General features: G+C 43.6%; 1 protein-coding gene across 1 annotated transcript in view; it reads right to left on the bottom strand.

The window, feature by feature from the left end:
• Positions 1-1,960: 1,960 nt before the first annotated feature.
• The window catches only part of itga8 (integrin, alpha 8), a gene marked incomplete at its 5' end in the record, with an annotated part of 39,705 nt that continues 19,762 nt past the window's right edge, over positions 1,961-21,903 (bottom strand). The window contains 17 exons of the mRNA XM_084557871.1: positions 1,961-4,639; positions 4,737-4,859; positions 4,951-5,052; positions 5,208-5,321; positions 5,433-5,555; positions 6,958-7,116; positions 8,276-8,381; positions 10,391-10,471; positions 10,906-10,985; positions 13,693-13,785; positions 14,391-14,538; positions 14,956-15,023; positions 16,534-16,665; positions 16,790-16,947; positions 17,324-17,379; positions 21,437-21,544; positions 21,669-21,714. Coding sequence (XP_084413997.1) covers positions 4,550-4,639; positions 4,737-4,859; positions 4,951-5,052; positions 5,208-5,321; positions 5,433-5,555; positions 6,958-7,116; positions 8,276-8,381; positions 10,391-10,471; positions 10,906-10,985; positions 13,693-13,785; positions 14,391-14,538; positions 14,956-15,023; positions 16,534-16,665; positions 16,790-16,947; positions 17,324-17,379; positions 21,437-21,544; positions 21,669-21,714 — 1,787 coding nt within the window. The 3' untranslated portion in view covers positions 1,961-4,549. The remainder of the gene's footprint in view (positions 4,640-4,736; positions 4,860-4,950; positions 5,053-5,207; positions 5,322-5,432; positions 5,556-6,957; positions 7,117-8,275; positions 8,382-10,390; positions 10,472-10,905; positions 10,986-13,692; positions 13,786-14,390; positions 14,539-14,955; positions 15,024-16,533; positions 16,666-16,789; positions 16,948-17,323; positions 17,380-21,436; positions 21,545-21,668; positions 21,715-21,903) is intronic.

The raw sequence follows: 21,903 nt of genomic DNA, 5'->3' as shown, positions 1-21,903 counted from the left end.
CGTGGTCTTATATCCTTCACCGTTGCAAACGTACAGCTACTGTTTTTGTCTTTGGAGCCGGCCTATCTCTCTTGCTTTCCTAGCCCGGCCGACGTTTGTACTTTCCTAAAATGAATTATTTTATAAATACAGACCCGGAATCGCATTATTCATGACTCAGACAGATCCATGAAACGGCTGGTGTTACTCTTTTATTCTTTTATTGTCAGCAAATCCCATGAACAGAGCAAAACAAAAATTATTACCTGACCTCCTCAGATTTATTTATTCTTACTGTTTTCAAGAATGTAGGCTCAAAAATGTAGTTTTATTTTTTTTAAAAGGCAAAATAATGTTCTTATATAGCCAGGAATTCAATATATTTTTACAAAATGCTGCTCGGCGGGGACTATTTTCAGCTGTGGACTGATACAATTGGTGTTCTAGTGAGTTTCTATAGGAAACAAGTAAAATGTGGTACATTTATATATTGTTTAATCAGTCAATTTGCACAATAAGACAGCTCATACATACGGCTTTGACTACACAGACTGTTTGTCTGTTTTGGTCTTTTCATGGCGTTTGCTGACAATGACAAAAACATATATATATTGTCGTTCCTATTCCGCAGACCCACAGAGTTATCCCTCCAGTTAGTTCTCTGCTCAGCTGTGCATGCAGCGCATTCACTGTCTCTAAATAAAAATAATAAAAGTGGCCATTATCCCACCCAGTGTGCCCTCACAGTCTTGAGAAGAGGTCTAATGAGGGGAAAACTGCGTGGAAACACCTGTAAGAGTGGAGCACGGGTATCACAGGTGTGTAAGGGCTTTAAGTCAGACAACAATACAACACTGTCAGAAATGCTTTGTGTTAATAATATGCCCCCCCCCCCCCCCCCCCCCCTTTTTCTCACATGTATGCTTAAGCTGGGCCTAAAATATGTAAGTTTCACAGCCTTTCTGTACGATGTTGAATATGGCATATAAGTGCCGCGTTGTGGTGATCCATGGAATTGCACTTTGATATGTGGGTGTGTGTTTCGGGGGGTTGTTAGTGTAACTAATACACAGAAGTAATGTACAGCATGTCTGAGAGAAATTGTACACAGCCTGTGCAACGTCTCAGCGATTTGTAAATAGCCAAAGTCTTCCATTATAATGTTGGTATGACCTTGTTGCCGGTGGAGAGGATAAACACTGATCCCCATGTACAGACCTTGGAAGTGATGTTTAATTTCAAAAGTACCTACATCATTTATTTGACCGAAATACAAGATGTTGCTTCACCTAAGATATTTTCTTTTGCACCAGCTCAAAAAAAATTAAATAAAAAACTAAAAAAAATATCCAGGAATCTATGGAAGTCAAAGACTTTAAAAAAAAACTATTTTGTAATTTGGGTCAGTTTGGTTAAATCTCAGCTAAGATACAGTATGTCCTATGCGTACAGTATGTAGTAAGTATCAATAATGTTCCTTTATTTTGATGGTGTGGAGATTTGCTAGTCAGAAACTGTTAAATCTTTACTCCAAATGTTCAATTTTACATTTGATCAAATATATTCAAAGAAATAAAGAGTCTAAAGAAAAAAAACGCAGTGGTGTCTCCTTTGATGTAACTTTCTGTAACTCCTGATTTACTTTTGTCAGTGTTTCATATTTGTCTTGCTGTGTTCGTGATTTGGCAGTGTTTTGTGTGACTATGCGGTGTGCCAGCTGCGTGAGTCTGATAAATGTTTCCACTTGAGATGTGCCCGATAATATTTTCACCTCCGCTCTCCTGCTTTGATGTTTCCAACACTAAGCTTTCATTTTCTGAATACCAGTCATGCCAACGCTGAACAGAAACTCTTTGGATACTGTGATAGCTCTTTGCTATTGCTAGGATCCAATACCCTTTATCTTTTTGAAGTTTCTCTTGCAAGAAAATACAATTATATCATACGATAATACTAAAAAAATCAGTGTTTAGTGTGGCATTTCAGTTCAAGAATACATTTGAATCATTTGAAAAATCTTGTTTTATCAGGCGTGACGTTAAAACCACTGACAGGAGAAGTAAATAACAATGACCATCTTTTGACAATACAATGTTCTGCTGGGAAACTTTTGGACCTGGCATTTGTGTGGATGTTAGATGTGTATCACCCACCTAGACCAGACCAGGCACCGCCACTCCATAGCAATGACACTCCTTGATGGCAGCAGCCAAAAACAACTCAAAAAACATGAAAAACAGCACAAGGTGTTGACCTGGCCTCCAAATTCTCTAGATCCCAAACTGGTCAAGTATCTGTTGGATGCACTGGAACAAGCCTGATCCACAGAGGCCCCTCCCCTCAACCCATAGGACCCAAAGGCCCCCACTAACAACATCCTGCTACCAGACACCACAGGACACCCTCAGAAGGCCCATGTCCATTCTCTGATGAGTCACAACTGTTTTGGAGGCACAAGGGAAACCTACACAATATTAGAAAGTCACAATGTCATAATGTTATGCTTGATCATGTATAAGAGGATATGAGCAGCTTCATACTTTGGTCTGAAGCTGCTGCAGAGAAAGAGAAAGGAGACGCAGCAAACCTATCAGTGAAGGTTTAAGTCTCAAGGCTCAAAACTCTGTTGAGGGTAAGTACAAATACGAGATTAATTGTGACAAACCTGCAGCCGTGTATAAATCTGAATATGCATCAAAGGTTTATAGTAATCGCACTGTTCTGGATCAATAAAACCATTCTATACAGAAATAAGACCGAAATACATCATATCATAACACTGCATACAAATCTATCTGTCTTATCCAGACAAGTGTCTGGAGGCTAGAAAAGACAAGGTTAACAACACATGGCTCACAACAGAGTGTCAGTCACGTTGAGGCCACAGGGGGGCGCTGCTGTGCTTCACATTCTGCTGTCTCCTTCAGGTTTTTACTGTTACTGCAGTTATAGACATTTGGGATTATTACAACACAGGACCATGTGAGGGGGCAAGAGGCCTTCCTCTGAAGAGGAGACGGCAGTCCTGAGCCTAAGATGTCAAAACAAGACTGAACAGAAATTATTACATATCCAGAGGATGTGCACTAAAATGTGTTATTTACTATGTTGTGTGTGGTAACATTAATGTTCCACATAACCTTAGCTGAAGGTTTGAAGAGTTATTAAAGTTAGCATTACTTTATTTATTGCCATTTACTTTGGAAAAGATTCAAAAATGTGTCTCTCAGTAAATATTTTGCAGAACGCAAATAACACGAACAGTTTGACGCTTTAACTCCATGCTGGCCAGGACATCGCGTAGTCCAGTTACCTAGTGAAGACAATCAGTAATCAAACAACACTTTATTCGGATAAAACTTCACACTCGATACAAATTACCTCACACATGACACATTAAAATGTTGCTTCAAAGTCAGTATACTGGTGATGATCGCTTTGTTCTGGCTGACTGTGCGTGATACATTAATAACAGATAACCAACTGACAAACATTACAGTACACACAGCGCTGGGCACAGTCTGCGACTTTGTAGTCCTGTGGGTCTGCCAAGTGTTGTGTTTCTCATTTGGTCTTGATTTATCTTTGCAGCTACTTTGTGAAGTCCTAATTTATTTAACTAGCAGTGCAGGGCCTTAGCGGTGAAGATATGTTGATAGGTTTGTTTCTTCAAAGATAAAATTCTATAGTCACTATAAAACAATAATAAGTTATTTTTTCTTTGTTATTCGTCTCCTCACTTTGTTCATTTTTAAAACGCTATGTGACTGACATCAGTCAAAAGAAATGCTTCGTTGTTCAGAATTCTCAATATCTAATAATCACATACGGTATATACATAAACAATGGAAACATTAAGCTCTATTAAAATAATGCCAGTGTAAACAAGCTTCAGTATCACACAATATTGCACATACATTCATAAATATACACTTCAACTTTGTGCCTTTTTGTTTGTTCGTGTGGCTGCACCTAGTGTGTATGTGAAGTGTGTACAGAGCAGTTTGAATAAGACAGTGATTCAGTTCAAATAACAATTCAATAACTGATTAGAGGAGGACATAAGTGGCGCCTAATAAACACATACATATGTACAGTACCTGCACACACACACACACATACACACACACATACTCGCTCACTCACTCACAAACACGCTCTAACAGAAGCATTTGTGCATAGATCTCAAGTCTCTTTGTGCCTCATTTACACAGACACACACAAAAAAAACAACACATTTAAAGCATTGTCTTCACAACAAAGTCCATTCTGTCCTCAGTTCTTGGTGCTTCATCACAATGGATAAACAATGGACATGTGTGTGTGATTGAGCCTGTTAAGCGTGTTGGTCCCAGTCCCACTCAGTCTGGTTTGAATCCCGTTCTTTCGTCCCAGTTTGTGTGGCGCTGCAGTCTTCAGTCTGTTCTTTCGGTCAGTTTCATTGACTGGGAGGCAGAAGACCTGCAGCCAAAGAATGTAGGTTCCAACTAATACAGATCTCAGATCTGATTTAAGTTACTCAGAAGGTGCACATCCCTCCCAAACCACAGTCTCGCTGTCGCGTGTCGTCTTAGGCGTCCCCTGTGTGATCAGACGTCAGCTGCTCCTGGTCGGAGATGTCGTCGTCAGCTGGAGGCCGGGCCCGGTCAAAGAAACCGCACTGAGGGAATCACATTGAGAGAAAAGTGCGGTGTTAAGTGGATAACTGAAGCCACCAGAAGGACTGCAGTGGACAGTGGATTATAAATTGCGCGTACCTTCCACATGGCTAACGTCAGCATGGCAAGCACCAGCAGACCCAGCAGTATAGCCAGGATGATGACCCAGAGTGGAACGGCAAACGACACATCAGGAGTCCCCCATAACACCAGGGTTCCCATCTGCAGATGAAACACGCAGCATTGATGAAATGAAGTTTTATTCTTGGAACCACACAGTCTTGAACACAAACTTTCATTCCTCTCAACTCACAGAGGTCCTGTGTTGAGGCAGGGTGGGGGGTTGAATGCGATACGGCATGGATGTGACCATGAAGGACACAGTAGAGTTGAGAACGTAGGGGTCGTTACGCCGCTTTAAGACAAAATACACAGAGACTTATTAGACGCATTATCAGGTTAAATTTGAATTAACCTGGAAAGAAACATGGTGCTAAACTAATAGAAGAAAGTAAATTAAACATGAACAATGAACAAAAACTATAGAGGAAAAGTAAAGTGACCTCTGACCTGCAGGAAAGTGTGCGTCCAGAGTCTTGATCGGACCTTAACCACGGCGCTCTGCCCGCGATCCAACCGCCCAACCACACACATGATCCGCAGGCAGGAGATGTTGGTGCAGTTCTGCATGAGCAGTGAGCGGATTAGAGAGGGAAGGAAGACACCTGTGAATCACTAATGAACGTTTGGCTTGGTCTGTTTTCTTTACAGAGTGTACATGTAAATGTGGCTCACCAAGGTTTTACTGCTATAGCTCTGTGCGGTGCCGACAGATCGCTTGTGACGGCGAGGAGAAGGAGGAGCGCTGGTGTTCCTTAGGAAACCTAATAACTCCGGTGTGTCCTGGAGTCTCGAGATCTAAGAGGAGAAAGAAAAAAGGGAGGAAAATAGAACTGAAAATGATGAATCTTTGCATGATAATCAATGAGTAAACAGCCTAGAAGACTTGTTAATGCATCTCAGACAATTACAATTCTAATATTTGCTAATGAGAGAAGAACAGAAAAGAAGGAAAACTATGCCACAGACTTTGGTGTTATTTGAATCATTCCTGAACATTCGGGCCTTTAGACGACAGGACTGATGCTCACATATTGCTTGTTTTATTGCGTGGCTCTGACGCAGCCAGGGACGAGGACACGGTGGACACAAACACTGAGAATGCTTGTAATCTAAGACGTTTTAAGAGCTGTAATAAAATAAACCGAAAAGCTCCAGCTGTGGAAACAAGCGTTTAGAAATCTGATAAAAAGTGTTCTGCAGAAAAAAAATAAAAAAAAAAATAAAGAAAAGAATCTGAAGAGATTTAATTTCCTAGTCGTACAGTCGAGCTGACAGGAACAAAAGGCAGATGGATAACCGGCGAGGGCGAACATCCTGAACGTCCTCAAGTCTCGGCTCTCAGATAACAGAGAGATTCTGGCTGTTTCTCCTCTGGGAGTTGGGCTTCAGTCATAGGCCAGTGAGAACAGCTTGACTGAATATTGTAATTTAAATATAAAAAAAAGATAACAACGGCAGCAGGCTGTCGCTGATTCGTAGCAAAAAACAGTTGTTTCCTTTTCTTCCTTAGAGCTCATTGCTCTTCCTCACGCTAATTCCACTAATCACATAATTTAGCAACAGTTTGACTAACTGATTAATTAACTGCCTGAGCAAAACCGTTTTTGAGACGTCAGTTAAACAAAGGGAATCAAGAGACATAAAGCTGCTTGCTCGTATAATCTTGAAATGAAAACCCTCACTGTCAGGAAAGCTGCGGTAATCAATCCAGTTTACAGAGGAACTGATACATCGGCCTTCTCTGGCTTTCAGAGATGATTACGGCTTCACATTTTTCTACGTGTTTTCTTTTTAAATTACTCTACAGATGATATCATAAATATTGGAAACTATTCCAGCTCTAATTTCACCCAAAAAGCCTGATACTACAGCCTCCTCGCTGTGAGCCAACCGGCCAAGAACGTGGAGAGCAGCCAGGACAATGGGTACAATTAGTTTTAAATAAGCGGGTATAAATAATGGTGAAACTGATGGATGAATAAGCTGTGGGCAATGTTATAAATAGAAGACAGAAACTGCAGCAGGTCTGGAAGTTTGATGGAATGGTTTTGAGAAAGCAGCGGTTACATTGGCCGTCTGTACAAATAAAAAGTTGACATACTAATTTCCATTACAGGGAATGTAGTGTCCATGTTTGGGTCTCGGGGCCGGTTTCGCGTCTACATGCTTGAGCGTGTGCGTGTTCAAATATTTCTACCTGAAGGCCGTGCGGGTTAAGGCTGGTGTTTGTCCGGCAGCTAATTGGTCCGTCAGTTTGAATCTCCATGGCATACAGCAGGTTCTCGTCACGGAAACGAGAGGGCCAGCCGACCTCAAGCTCGGCCTCCTGAATACTGCTGGGACCAAAGTTATGGAGCTGGAGGAGGAGAGAGGGAGCAGAAAGTTGTCAGTGTTTCAGTCTTATTAGCGCGGTCTCATGTGGCCGAGGCTGTGATCAGGTTATCATAACTGTGGGGATGATGACACGGGCCACCTGTGTTTTCGTGAAGATAACACTAATGCAGCGCTCATCACCGGGGACTGAGTAAAACCTGTAGCATCATCGGTTTCATCATTCAACGTCAAAATCAGGACGACTGAATTATGAGCTGAAACGAACCATCAATTCAATAATTCCTCTTTTTTCTCCTTCTTACCCTGACCTGTATTTTTTTTCTCTCTCTCTCTCTCTCTCACACACATAATCTCACACACACACATGCACGGTCATTAACACTGAAGCAAGTCATCCAAACAGGACATGATCCTGGCGCTGCAGGGCAGGAATTCTGCAAGAGTAAAAAAAAAAAAAAAAAGAAAAAAGGAAAAAAGAAAAACTCTGTCGTGTCTAACTAGAAGCAGCTGCCCGCTGGGAAAAGTACCGCAAATGAAAATCATTATCAGCTGCAGGACAGGCCAGACACTGCTGCACTCCGGTTCAATGAAGCTGTCGTCCATTTAAAGCTAAAAGAAATCATATGGACCGCGCACGGACCCCCACATGCACTCACCCCTATTGTAAACTGTCGCCAGCCTGTCTGCCATTCTCCCTCTTTCCATATACGTTACGTGTATCTGCCTTGACCTTGTTTTTCCTCTCAATGATTATTACATATTATTTTGTGTCCCTACTTAAGAAACACCACTAGACTAGAATCCATCCACCCTTCCTCCTCACCTTGCTCCCAATGCCCTTCTCTGTTTTCCTTCCTTCTTGGTCTTTCCTTCCTTCACAACAGTAATTAGTCTTGAGCTGGAGACCTTTGATCAGCTACAGCTCAATTCTTTATAGAGCTACTGGTTTTACTGCGGCGTGTTGCTGTTTACTTCACCCTACAGAGCCCCCCGAACCTCGCTGAGGCCTAATTTACTACTTTCCACACCTATTTTTCAGCTCTTTTCATCTTAAGACCTACTTTCTGACCAAAAGGAAACCATAAAAACAAACAGCCCAGCAGTCGTATCTGAGTTATCCCTTCAGCCTTACAGCAGAGTAGGCCGCCCAGCTACGTTTCAACGCAAGGGAGCACACTCACCTCATAGATGTGTGTAACTTGTGGTCCGACATCGTCCTCTTTGACGGGCGTCTCTTTGGGTTCCCAGTGCGGGAATGGCAGCACCACCTGTGAGGGATGAGACACCCTGGAGGGAGGAGAAAGAGCTTGGTGATGCTTTAGCATAAGAATAGGTTTGGATGTTTTTTAAACCCACTCAACTCTAACACCCACTGCGTGTATAACGGTGAATGCACTGTTTCCTTTTTAGCAACAGTTCTGTCTGGCCGTCCCATGTAGGATTTGTTCCCTATGCAACAAATTTACACCCAGTCTAGTGTCCCTATTATTTTGCTGAACAAGAACAGATAAATATTAGAATACGTTTTTGAATGAAACGAGAAGCACAAGGACATTTGGCCCCGATTCTTTCTTTATAGTGTACTTTTGACTGGACTGCATCAGTCGTCTGACAGTTCTGATTAAAAATTTCTATACCCTTCTACCTGTCCCCTTAAAAAGCATTAATCTCCAAATTTGGTATATATAGTTATACACCAAACAGGCATAACATTATGACCAGCTTCCTAATACTGTGTAGGTCTCTCTTGTGTCTCCAAAACAGTTGTGACTCATCAGAGAATGGACATGAAACTTCTGAGGGTGTCCTGTGGTGTCTGGCAACAGAATGTTATTAATAGGGGCCTTTGGGTCTTGTGGGTTGAGGGGAGGGGCCTCTGTGGATCATGTTTTTTGAGTTGTTCCTAAACCATTTTTGTGTGTGTGCCTGTGTCAGGCTGCATCCTGCTGGGGATGGCTGCTGACATCAAGGAGTGTCATTGCTATGGGGTGGGGGTGTCTAGTCTGGTCTAGGTGGGTGGTACATGTCTAAGTAACATCCACATGAATGCCAGGTCCAAAAGTTTCCCAGCAGAACATTGGATTGTCACAAGATGGTCAATGTTATTTACTTCTCCTGTCAGTAGTTTTAATGTTGTGGCTGATTGGTGTATAAATGAGCTTATACAATGTGATTGCCGTGGATTCAACAACCCAGCTGTTAACTGTAGTAGATGTCTTACATGTTTACAGTAAAAAAGTAAAATGCGTATCAGTGCAGTGATATATAAACCCAAAACTGTCAAATGTAATAGATGAACAATGACTATGTGTTTATTATTGGAGTTGTAGATAAAGGTGGTGTTGTAAAGGACTGCATTGCACTGAGAGGTGTTTCTATAAGCACAGAATATTATTAACACATCTGACTATATTACAGTCCAGAACAACACCACCACTTACTAACTCTACAGCCTAAACACACATAGATTTAATATTTATGGAATAAAGTTAGACTGGACTGTTCAGTGGAACATAATAAAGCAGGGGCGTGCATTTTTGTACTGTAAAAACTGATTTTCTTCAGAAATCTTATAATAGCAGCAACGGAAATTACCCTGGCATGGAAAATTTCCTGATCTCATACCGAAGCGTGGTGTGACCAGTGTAGAGTGACCTAAGTGGGCAAAAATGTTTACATGTCCAACTGGAGGCGTAATGTTTGTAAGCCAAACGGACATGTAATTGAGATAGTCGAGCAAAGAGCCGCGCCCCAAGCCCAAATAAACTATGTCAACTTCGGTGAATTTTCAAATTTGAGGTGAACACAGTTTCATCCGTTGTAAGCAAACACCACCTCCATGTAGCGTAACAACAATGATTCAAAATGTAAGATTTCAAAAGTCAGATGGACGTTGCTGAGGCGGGACAGTCTTACAGTACAAACACTAAAACATGTCCTCCTGTGTTTGTGTGTTCAGCTGACCACACCCAAACAGTGCCATGCGAGGCTCCAGGCTTTGAAGTGTGTGTCAGCATGCATATGTGCATCCATGAACATGTCAGGGGCTCGCAAATATCCCATGTGCACATGGTTAAATTCTGTTTTTTTAACTGTTTTTTTTTTTCATTTGTATATAAACACAAGTTGTGCACAAGTTCAAACGTTTCGAGGGGAGCCGTAATATCCTGCACACAGCAAAACATTTAGACTGAAACCAGATCAACTGCATCTTGGGAAGCAGACACGGCAACAGAGTTTGTCACTGTTTCCGAAGGAAGACGCCACGGTGCGACCTGGAAAGGCGCTTGACTCACCCGCGTAAATCGAGGCGGGCTTTGGCCGCGATGGACAGATTCAGACTGACCGGGTTGCTGTTGGAGTTGTCTTTGTTGGAGCTGCGGAGAGATTCACAGTGTTTAAATAAACAGGAGTGAAGTAAAACACAAACTGCGCTCTACATTTTGAGATAACATGATAGCATGACAGAAACGTAAACTAAAAGAGTTGCATTCTTAAGTTCAGTTGACTCCAAGAAGAGCTCCCCAAAGAGCATCTGTGTCTAGTGAAGTGACATATCGAAATTAATGCTATGAAGCAAACAGTGGGCATTTTGTGTAGATCTTGTTTTTCTGTCTGCAGTTCCTCTGGGCCATGCGCCACTTTCTGTCTCTGCGGTTGGTTCCATAAAACCACAGACAGTGACAGGATCAGGACAGACGCAGAACGCACTTACATGGCTCAGAAAAAAGACAAACGGCTCTTTGTGTGTGTGTGTGTGAGAGAGAGAGATTGGCTGTAGGGTATGCGTGAGTGTAAGTGGGTGTGTCACCTGCGGATCTGTAGCTCAAAGCTGATTTTTGGTCCAGCATCTTCCAGCCTTTGGACGGAAAACCTCAAACCAACAGACAGCTGAGCAGTAGTGTGGAGAAAATGCAAAAAGAGAGAGAATTATTTACTCTATGAGAATGGGGGAGAATTTAAGATGAAGATGCATCTGTAAATCAAACACACACACAGAGTCATGAAGGGTCCAGTAATAGTCAGTAAAGAACTTGTTAAATAGATCCTTTGCAGTTATTTCTTTGACAGACTATTAGGAATGTGCATGTGTGTGTGTGTCGATAACAGCAAGAATCTTAAATCTGAGAAAATCCAGACAACAGACGCACACTTAAAAGCTACAGTTGCGTTTCTTGTTTCTCCTCGGTTTAAATCCCTCGTCCTCGAGGCTAACATGAAACACATGGAGGATTCAGTTCATCATAGACTGCATGACAGCGTGTGCGCGCGAGGCCGCATGACAGCGTGCGCACATGTGTCCATGTGTATATGAGCTCTCCTGAACAACAGGTCAAACACAGACCGGGAAATGACAGCATGCAGTAACACTTCAAGAGGCAGGCCTGCCTGCGGGTGGGTGGGTGGTTGGGGGGTGAGGGCGGCGTGCAGGACTACAAAGTAGGCCATCTTTATGGGACGCATTAGAGAGCCTGGAAGACAAGGGCCAGGCAGGGGAGATCTAAAGAGACAGGCACCAAATGAGTATGAGTCGTTCAGAGAGAAGTCGTCACTGAAGTAGAGAGAGGGGAGGAGGAGGAGGCTGACAGAGCAGAGTCTGAGGCAACAAAACTAAGTGGTCAACCTCTTCAGCGTCTTAAAATCTCTCTACAGGTCACCTGACTCTCCTGTTGTCGTTTACAGAGATCTCTGTGTGTGATCGGATTGAATTTCACGTCGTTTACAACATGGACTGTACATTTTCACGGTGGAGAAACCATCAACACGTCAAACTTTCTCAAAGCCCTTCCAGTGCTGCCATATTCCCCTCGCTGCCCATCTGTGTACTCAGATTTGGCCACAACGTGACCAAACGCAAATCCAGCGCTTCTGTGTTTGGCTGCCGCTCTCCTGGCAGCTGCGGAGCTTTACCTCAGTGTGTTTAGCCGTAATTTAGAAATGCAATGATGACTTGGAACAATAGCTGTTTACGCTGCAGCAGCCGCTTGAGAAGTCAGTTTCTGTCAGCCGTGGAATGAGTAAAACTTCAAGTGACCGCTTTTTAAAGATGAAACTACAAACTCTGAAAGAGCCAGCAGCAGGGCTCAGAGTTTCTGACAAGCACAACATGTTGGACTGTCATGTTATGCACAATGCTCCATTTTTCCAATTATGATCTATGTAATAATAATATTAGTAAACTGTGTAATGTCATTCATGTTGAAGCCAATGAATCGTGCATTACATGACATAAACTCAGACTCCACACATAAAGCAAAAACGTAATGCCTACACACTTCAATCCAAACTATTTAATAAAAAGCTGCCTAATTTTATCTGTTTAAATAAAACTGGTCGTTTTGACTTGACGCTTCTGGGATGGAAATGAATTCTATTTCCTGCACCAACCTATATATCCTCATCCCTCTTTCTTTTGCTTCCTCTTCCCTCTTTCATTTCACAAACCAGAGAGACAAGGAGTTGAAGCTTCCTGAGATGCCCCCCCCCCCCCGATCTCTGTTTCTCTCACCGTGGGTTCCTCCACACCCAAAGATCACCTTCCATCCATTCATTTAAGTCATTTTCATTCATCCCTTCACCTCAGCCCTTTTAATTTCTTCATCCTTTATTTCCTCGGGTTTTGCAAATGAACAAACCTTTTTTGCATCAGTTACGTTGTGGTCTTAGTGAGCGTTAAATCATTTAGTTGTCTCGAGTCTGTGTGCATTCATTCATGAATGATTTCCAATCGCCTTGGACCTGCTATGCATGTGATCATATTTCACAATGGGATTCCACTGATAGTTGACAGATGATTGACTGGTTTAAAGTTAAGACAAAAAGAGAAAGAAATGTAAAATGTGCCCCCTCCTCCTACCCGGATCCCTCTGCTCAGTGAGGACCCACAGCTGTGTCGTATGGCACAAGGAATGAACCCCAGGGATGAAACTATTTAATTGCGGACTATAACCGGAATCCGTATGGGGTACACGGAGGTATGTTCTGCATAAGCTCATGGATTCCTGAGCGTCCAACAAGGGCAACGGGAGAGTTAAATATGGGAAACATCTGGACAGCTGGGGAGCCCACAGACACACGCACGCACAAACACACACACACACACACACACACACACGCCTTGTCCCTTTCACACCCCTTATTATGCTCTCCTCCCCCAACAGTGAAACATGACCACATAAATGATTTATCAGATTGCTCTGTCACCTCGGGAGCTCAAACGCACCTCTCTGCCGACCTTGACACCTTTCGAAAAAAAATGTTAATCCACACATGCTTTCTGGCACTTGCATGTTCACAAGGCTGGTAGGATTTCATGTAGGAAGGGACCAATCTTTACTTTACAAAGCCTTGGCTTCCTGCTTGTGTCAGCCATGCAAGAGCTAAATGGATTATTATAACACACGCATGCAAGAAATTAAGCGTGAAGCACAGCCATGGGAGTCAGAGAGTGTGGAATGAGGGTCAAGGTGGCGATCAGTAATCATTGGAGACCATCAATCCGCCTGAATTAGCCCTGAGGAGTAACAGTCGTGTCTACGCGGCGTGGATGATTCACCGAAAAAGTGTGCGGTTGTGCTTTTGGGGCGCAACGACTCACCTCTGTCTCCGCCACCATGGGGTTCCCGAGGTCACACACCACCATCCCGGACTCGTTCATCATCTTGTATTCGCAGTTTAACTGAGAGAGAGACTAGAGGAGAAACAGAAAGGAAAAAAAAAAGAGACGAGGGAGAGATAGTGAATGAATGAATGTGACAAATAGGGGTGAGAGACGAGTGGCGAAAGAAAGGAACAAGGGAGGGAAGTGTTACAGCATCAAAGGGGGAAGGGAGCGAGGGAGTCAAGAGAGTGAGAGGGAGGGTGATGAATGCTCTGACAGAAACAATGTCATCAATCAAACGGCCCCATTACACACTCATTAGAGCACACACACAGGCAGACACACACACATCCACACACAGGTTGACCCTATCCATTTCCGTGGTCACTAATGCAGCTTGTAAATCATAATTGGGGCTTTTGGGCTGTTGCCAGCAGAGCATACCCTCACTTTAATCATGCCTAACAAACACACGCCACAGAGACACGACAGGATGTGATGCCGTACTGTCGCTGCAAATAGCGCACTTCCTTGTTTCCTACTTGGCTGCCATCACGATAAGACAACCGCCTCAGTTTTCTTAGGCTATTTTCAGCATCCACCCGGCTGGCCCTTAAGATCAAACCAAGATAATTGACTTCAGATAAATCTGCGTGCAGGGTGCGTGTCACGTGTGTGTGTGTGTGTGTTTTCACCTCCACCCGGCGCTCCACCCCGATGTAGTCGGCCTCCGGCGGTATCAGCGTGTAGAGCTCTGTCTCGTAGGCTCCCTCTCCCCGGTTCACCGCGGTGATGGTCAACATGACCTGATTGTCATCCCCGATCGCCAGCTCTGAGCGATCCCTGGGTGTTTAATTTCAAAAATGACAACAACGGACTTCATGAGCAATCTGCTCATCTTGAAGGAATGCAACAGCCCGACCCCGACAATCACCCCGACAGTTTGTGTGTGTTGGTAGGAGGTGACAGGATGTTTGTATATAATGCCGCCATGGAGATATTGTACAGCTGGAAACACTATGGAGTGTATGCTAATTCACAAATGCGCACAAACACAATCACACACACATACACACAGGCCACATGGTAAATGGGAGTATAATGCGAGTGACTTCAGTGTAAACTTTTCTCATTGCGTGAGGAATAACAGACACACTTTCTTTGGTTTAGATGTGTGTGCACAAGTGTCTGAGCTTGGCCGTCTGAAGAAATGTTGTGTTTACAGGCTGAGGTCAGAGGGCGTGGCCGCGTCAGTCTTACATGCTGGCGGAGAGCTGGAGGTCGGGGATGCAAATGTTGTCGTCACCGCAGTCCAGGAGAATGTAGGCCTGAGAGGAAGAGGGGGCAGTTTGTCATGAGGAAATGTTTAAGGCTCACAAGACATCACCACCAAACCAGAAATCGAAAAACGGAGTGGGGCACACAAGGATGCAGGTGTTGTATATGTACAGACACACACATACTGAAGTTACACTATCCATGCCTTGGAGTTCTTTTGCTGCAGTTAGCTTAATTGTTCTCTCTCTTTGCGGTTGCTGTAATGATCCTCATCTGTGTTATAACTGAGACATGCAACGTCCAGCTTTCAGAAAGTTCAGCTGGGATGTTAACGGCAATGAAAAGAATCAAGCAAACACTTTTTCATTAGAAACCATAAATAATTTGGGTGGATCTTCTTTCTTTTACGACTTTTCATGATCCACAACTTTGCACAAACACAATTCAGAACTGGAATTAGAAACAAGACAAGGCCTCCTGCACATTAAAGCTCTGGAAAAAAATCTCAGAGTATTTATTTGAACACATTCTGCAAGTGGAGGAGCAATCACAAGCGTGCATATTTTTCATCAAGCCTGCTTGTTTGACAAATAAATACCAAGCCTGAGGTTGGACCGAAGCTGGGTTTCGGTGTGCAGCAGGGCGTTCACTTTTATATTATTTACATATAATGTGAAATGTACACCTGATTTAATTATGGATTTTAACTGTCTGTGCAGCAAAGGTTAGCAGAGCTGTCTAATACCGGGAAAATGCAAAGCTGAGCTTGATATTGATGAGGGTCTGGCGAGCTAGACTATTTTTTTTTGGAATAAGTAAGCATATTTTTCAAAGAATGAGAGAATGAAATAGAATATCAGGTTGTTTTTAGGTTTCGAACTTGGCAGTATACGTATATTTATTCAGCATAGTCAAGTTAAGTCAGTTTTATTTTTATGGCCCAATTGCTCAACCACAAATTTGGCTAGAAGTGCATTACAATCTGTAAAACAGGTGAAGAAAAAACTTCTTGGAGGAGGCAGACGTACCATTTTATGTGTATACACCGATCAGCCACAACATTATGACCACTGACAGGAGAAGTAAATACTATTGACCATCTCACCAATTCAGTGTTCGTCTGGGAAACGTTTGGACCTGGCATTCACGTGGATGTTACTTAGACATGTAGCACCCACCTAGACCAGACCAGGCACCCCCACCCCATAGCAATGACACTCCTTGATGGCAGCAGCCATCCACACACACAAAAACGGTTTACGAACGACTAAAAAAAAACATGAAAAGCACCACAAGGTGTTGGCCTGGCCTCCAAATTGCCTAGATTACAAACTGATCAAGTATCTGTGGGATGCACTGGAACAAGACTGATCCACAAAGGCCCCCACTAATAACATCCTGTTGCCAGACACCACAGGACACCCTCAGAAGGCCCATGTCCATTCTGTGATGAGTCACAACTGTTTTGGAGGCACAAGGGGGACCTACACAATATTAGGAAGGTGGTCATAATGTTATGCCTGATTGTTGTTTTTAGTACACTATACAGTTTATACCCACATGCTCTTGGAGGAAGGTGCTGCTGTAGCGGTTGAGGACAGGTGGGAGGTTTTGTTCACGAGTAGGTGGAGCCAGGCTGTAGTTCAGAGCCAGTGAGATGGGAGTCAGTTTGTCCCTGAACTCATCATCCTCCTGGGAAGGAGCAACAGAAAGAGAGACAAATAGGGCGTAAGATAAACGGTTTAATAAGGCCGATTCCTCTGCAAGAATCACTGCATCACATCACAAAGCTGTGTGCACTGTGTGATTTGCTCACCTTCAGGTAGATTATGTAGTTCAGGCATCTGCGCGGTCGGTCGTGGCCCAGCCTGAGGAGCCCCGTGTGCTGAGGCTGCTGGGTGTCCAGGAAGAGAACTCTCTTAACTCCACCTCTGGTGCCTTTCAACCAATCCAGGTGCAGTTCGGCTCTCAGGTCTGGACAAACGATAATAATGTGGACGGTGAGGTGGACTGAAAAGGGAACCTAATCATTAAATCCACAAGGTCCTGTCTGGTGCGTATGAGACTTCTCCATTAGTCACGTAGGAAGGAGCCATTTGTGGGTGTTTTACTCCTTAGAGAATCATTAAACAGTGGGAAAAAAAATGTACACCTCCACTGGCTGTGTCTTATGTTTCCCCTATTCTTGTTTCCACCCACCCTGCTGCCTTTGTTCTGCACTCTGATTGGTCTGGCAGCTTTTCGGCAGGAAACTCTAATGAGATATATGGCAGAACTGACTCTGAAGAATCTCCCGCCCTCTTTGCTTTCCCCCCTCTCTAAGACCACCAGACTCTGCACAGCTGCTTACCTACAGATCTGGGGATCCCCATACCGCTCACTGCTGCGCACACCTCCACTTTTAGGCTAGAAGAGAAGAATATTAGGAATTAGGAGAGAACAGAGATAGGGTAAAGGTCGGGATAACTGTTGCACATGTTGCATATGATCGACACACTCTAACACAGCTTTCTTTCGTTTCGTTTGTGGTGCCTGGTAAGCCGATGCAGGCTGCACCTATTTGTAAAAATAACGAGTCTTGCGGTGAACGCACACCAAAAGTCAGGTGCTCCTCACAGCAGATGTTTTGGCCGCACTTTTCCTTGACATTTGTATGAATGAACTGTAGAACAAACTGCGTGAATAAACTGCCCATAAACAAGGCATTTCTTCCTTCCTGCACTCCAGGGGGGGCGGTGGGGATTACCGCAGAGGCCCCACCATTAGACACACAGACATGGGAGACTGGCAAACAGTCCTGCATTTCCTCTATTATCTGCATTACCCTATGTGTGAGTTTGTTTTTGCGTGTGTGTTATCACCTCTTTAATCACGAACAGGAAAGCGACCCTCACACAGGGAGGCCTGCATTTATAATATCCCCTAATCTGGGGAAGCTTGGGGACGTAAGGCTCCCGCTTCTACACTGAAGACTCAGCAATATGAGGCATGAAGTAAATGACTTCATCTGATTATTGTTTGTTTGGTTACAGTTCACAAAGTCTAACAACGTGAATGCAGATGCTGTGAATGCTCGTGCTAATAATTAGACCCCCCCCATTAGATGACACAATAATGATGAGCTAGCTTTCCTTCGTTCACAATGTGTGCGGCGCAGATGTGAGTTTATGTACGTGATAAAATACAGGTTTCTATTTTAAAAATTGCTCCCTCAAGTCGTTTTGACCTCCCCAGATGTTCTCCTGCTTGTTTAATACAGTATGTGTTGCATGTATGTACAGTAAGTGCGTGTTTCATGGTTTTCGGAGGGTGTGTGGCTCTAATAAGCACTGTGTGTCAGACATAAGTGTATGCAGCAGAGAGTTGACCCCCGGTTTACTGACAACAGCTCTGGCTCTCGGTTAGTCATTACTGTATGTTATTTTCCTCAAAACGCATCTGCGTCCCGCCACCCTGCAAGCTGCCCGACGGGCCTCCCTGCACACATCAACCTTGTCCTGCACTACCAGTGAGGTCACTTAAGCTGTAAAGGAACCCGTCTACTACTTCAGAAGCGCCTGTCAGATGTCCAGATAGCTTCAAAAGCCCCCCCTCCACCAAAACCTTTATGACTTCAAACTGGGTGGGGGGGGTTGTTTGAATGGCTTCTTCCCCTCTTTTTTATAACTTTGGCCATGACTGTGGCCATTTGGCACGATTATAAACGCTTCTGACTTCCGAGGTGGCTGGACTGCAAAACCAGTTTCCTTTCACTGTTTCACCGGTCCCCCATCCTCCCGTCTCAGCATGGGCTTGCTGCATTCAAATCCCAGAGCTAGGGTTCAAATTTTCTGACAAAATAAACCCACTAATCTTTAGGAACGGTTGTTTAAACCTGAAATAAGCTATTTCAGCCTCTTAAGCGTGCAGTCAGACAGTTGCCTCCTTATAAATCCAGCAGATTGGAGTCTTGTTTCTGTCGTGAAGTCCAATGTTCCCTCTCTTTTCAGCTCCTTTCAACCCGCTCTGCCAAGCAACAATCCCCCCATCACAACGAGGAACCGCTTTTTACGAGGGACCCGTGCGATTTAATAACAACATAAAATAATAACATATAAATATAACTACTATTCTGAAGGTCTCTCCACGTTATTAAAACTGGATAAGTAAATACTGACTGAGGTTAAGAGATTATGATTCCAGCTTCCTAACTAGCGGCTGTATTTTCCAACACGAGGAAGCCATAAAAAAAATAATAAAAAAAAGTTTGTGCCTCTTTCATCAGACAGAAGAATAAATATTAACATAGATTTTTGCTTGCAAATGTCAAATATATTAGGACATATTTCATGTTTATGTGGACTAGCAAGAAGTTCTACTTGAAAAACATGTCACTTTTTCTTTTGATCTTTTTTTAGCAGAGGGTTTCAAGAATCTTTGAGGATGCTGGAAACACATCCAGAACAACAGTCAGTGTTGTTAGACCACCTTCAGGGTCAAAGACCGCCGGGTAATTATTTATCAGGAAGTCAGATGCCTAACTATGTGACTCAGTGGCACACGCGCTGGAGCTGTCCTTAATTATTCTCCTCTCTCACTGCTGGGAAACAACAGAAATTTCCAAAGTCTTCAGTCTTTGAAGATCTTTCTGCTGCTGCCGTTTGACTCCCTGCATGTGTCTGCTGCGTGCGTCCTCTTTGATTTCATACCTCGGACCAAACTTTCACGGCATTCTGTCAATCCTTCCCATACCCCAGTCCCTCCTCACTCGCTGCCAAGACCCACACACCACCACGCAGACGCCGTGATGGCAACAAGCCGAGGACACTTCTCCCATCCAAACAGTCCTACAGCAGTTTTAACCCCGGTAAGTTAGGACCAACAATGGACTGTGGCGAAGCAGCGGGAGCCTTTGCTCTGGTTCCCCTCAACTAAACTCACCCCCGGTCCGTTCAAAGCCAGCCTGCTACCCACAGGAACAATAATATAATCAAAATAGCATTATGCAGTTTCAAATTAATTGCGGAGTTCCATAAATCCAAATCTCCAGGTTATACGAGCATGCTTTCTGGTGCGCTGCTACATTAATGCACCGGAGACACAGAAAAACAGACTTTGGCGAGATATCTAGAGCACAGGGGTGAAATATTTGTCACATCTGTCAGCGTGATTTGTGAAAGCGTATACTTTATACTGCATACCGTTTTACGATACAGTGTAAGCAGCGCAATATCTGTGGCAGATCTGGGGTTCGGCGCTGCAGTGGGCCTCATTAGTCTCGTGTTTGTTTAAGAGTTTAAACTCTTTAGGTTTAATTCACCTGCACGCACGGACACACACAAACACACCGTCTAAATTTCAAACTACAAAGTAATTATGAGTGTGAGTGTTAACATTGGAAAAGTGACCAAATTAAATCAACACTCAAAGCTGCCATTCTCAACTTTGGTTTCACTTTGAGTGTGAGATTGATGGACGGCATTGTCCCAGACTGCGGTGTCAAACGGAAGTGGCATGGCTACGAACAGCTGGAAAAAATTTGTGGACGAAGAGCTTGAGAAATGTCTTACAAAAGAAAAAAAAAACCTTAAATGAAATCGTTGGGAAACAGTTTGTCCTTGTTTAATTGCTAGCCGAGTTCCAAAGTCAGCATTTGGTTTTCTATCATGATGTAGACTCGTCTGTTGAACTCTTGTGGATAATCGCCATTATTCTTTTCATTATTATAATTTTGTTTATTCAACCTTGTAGGAAGCTGGTGGAGATTAAAATCTCTTTTTTGGGTTTCCAAAACTCAAATCTAGATGTATATTTTAGACTTTTGGCCTCCTCCAAATGGTAGGAGGGTGTGTGTGACATGAACAAAGGCCATATTAGTTTTGATTTCAAAACATATGGTATACACCAATTAGACATAACATTATGACCACCTTCCTAATATTGTGTAGGTCTCCCATGTGCCTCCAAAACAGTTGTGACTCATTGGAGAAAGGACATGGGCCTTCTGAGGGTGCCCTGTGGTGTCTGGCAACACAATGTTGTTAGTGGGGGCCTTTGGGTCCTGTGGGTTGAGGGGAGGGGCCTCTGTGGATCATCCTACAGATACTTGATCAGTTTGGGATCTAGTGAATTTGGAGGCCAGGTCAACGCCTTGTGCCGTTTTTCATGTTTTTTGTGTGTGTGTCTGTGTCAGGCTGCATCCTGCTGGGGATGGCTACTACCATCAAGGAGTGTCATTGCTATTGGGTGGAGGTGCCTGGTCTGGTCTAGATGGGTGGTACATGTCTAAGTAACATCCACACGAATACCAGGTCACAAGATGGTCAATGTTATTTACTCCTGTCAGTGCTTTCAATGTTGTGGCTGATTGGTGTATGTACACAGGTAAAGAGGAACAATCCCATTGGGAAATTAATATATATTACATATCGAGTATATTAATGTTATATAGTAATAAAATGAGATTAAGAGTTGCTGTTTTTACCAGGTGACCATGATATCCGTCTGAGGCAGGTGACACTGTCGGTCATCTGGATTCAGGATTCTGGGAGTCAGGACCATTGAGGCTTCCACAGACACTACAGCTCGAGACCTGTACAAACACAAACACACAGGGGAATGCACAGATGAAAGACGATTTGAGATACCAAGACTCAGCAGCTTTGGAGATAAGACCGGCTAAAAAGCATGAGACAGAACGCTTTGCACATTCTTACCTGTACGCAGACACCTCGCCTGAGCCGAATGCCCCCACAATCAGATCTGCAGAGAGAGAGAGAGAGAGAAAGAGAGAGAGAGGAGACGGGAAATAGAGAACTTCAAAGAATGCCACAGATGGGACTGATTTCAGGGTCTCCAGCAATCTTCATCAAACGCAGACTTCTCACATTTAATACACACAAACACACACACACACTCTGTGATATAGCATTGACATCACGATCTCACCAC

This window comes from Chelon labrosus (assembly GCF_963514085.1).
Source record: "Chelon labrosus genome assembly, chromosome: 12".
Classification (NCBI taxonomy): Eukaryota; Metazoa; Chordata; class Actinopteri; order Mugiliformes; family Mugilidae; genus Chelon; species Chelon labrosus.
The sequence above is the reverse complement of the archived record's forward strand: the minus strand, read 5'-3'. Positions and strand labels throughout refer to the sequence as shown.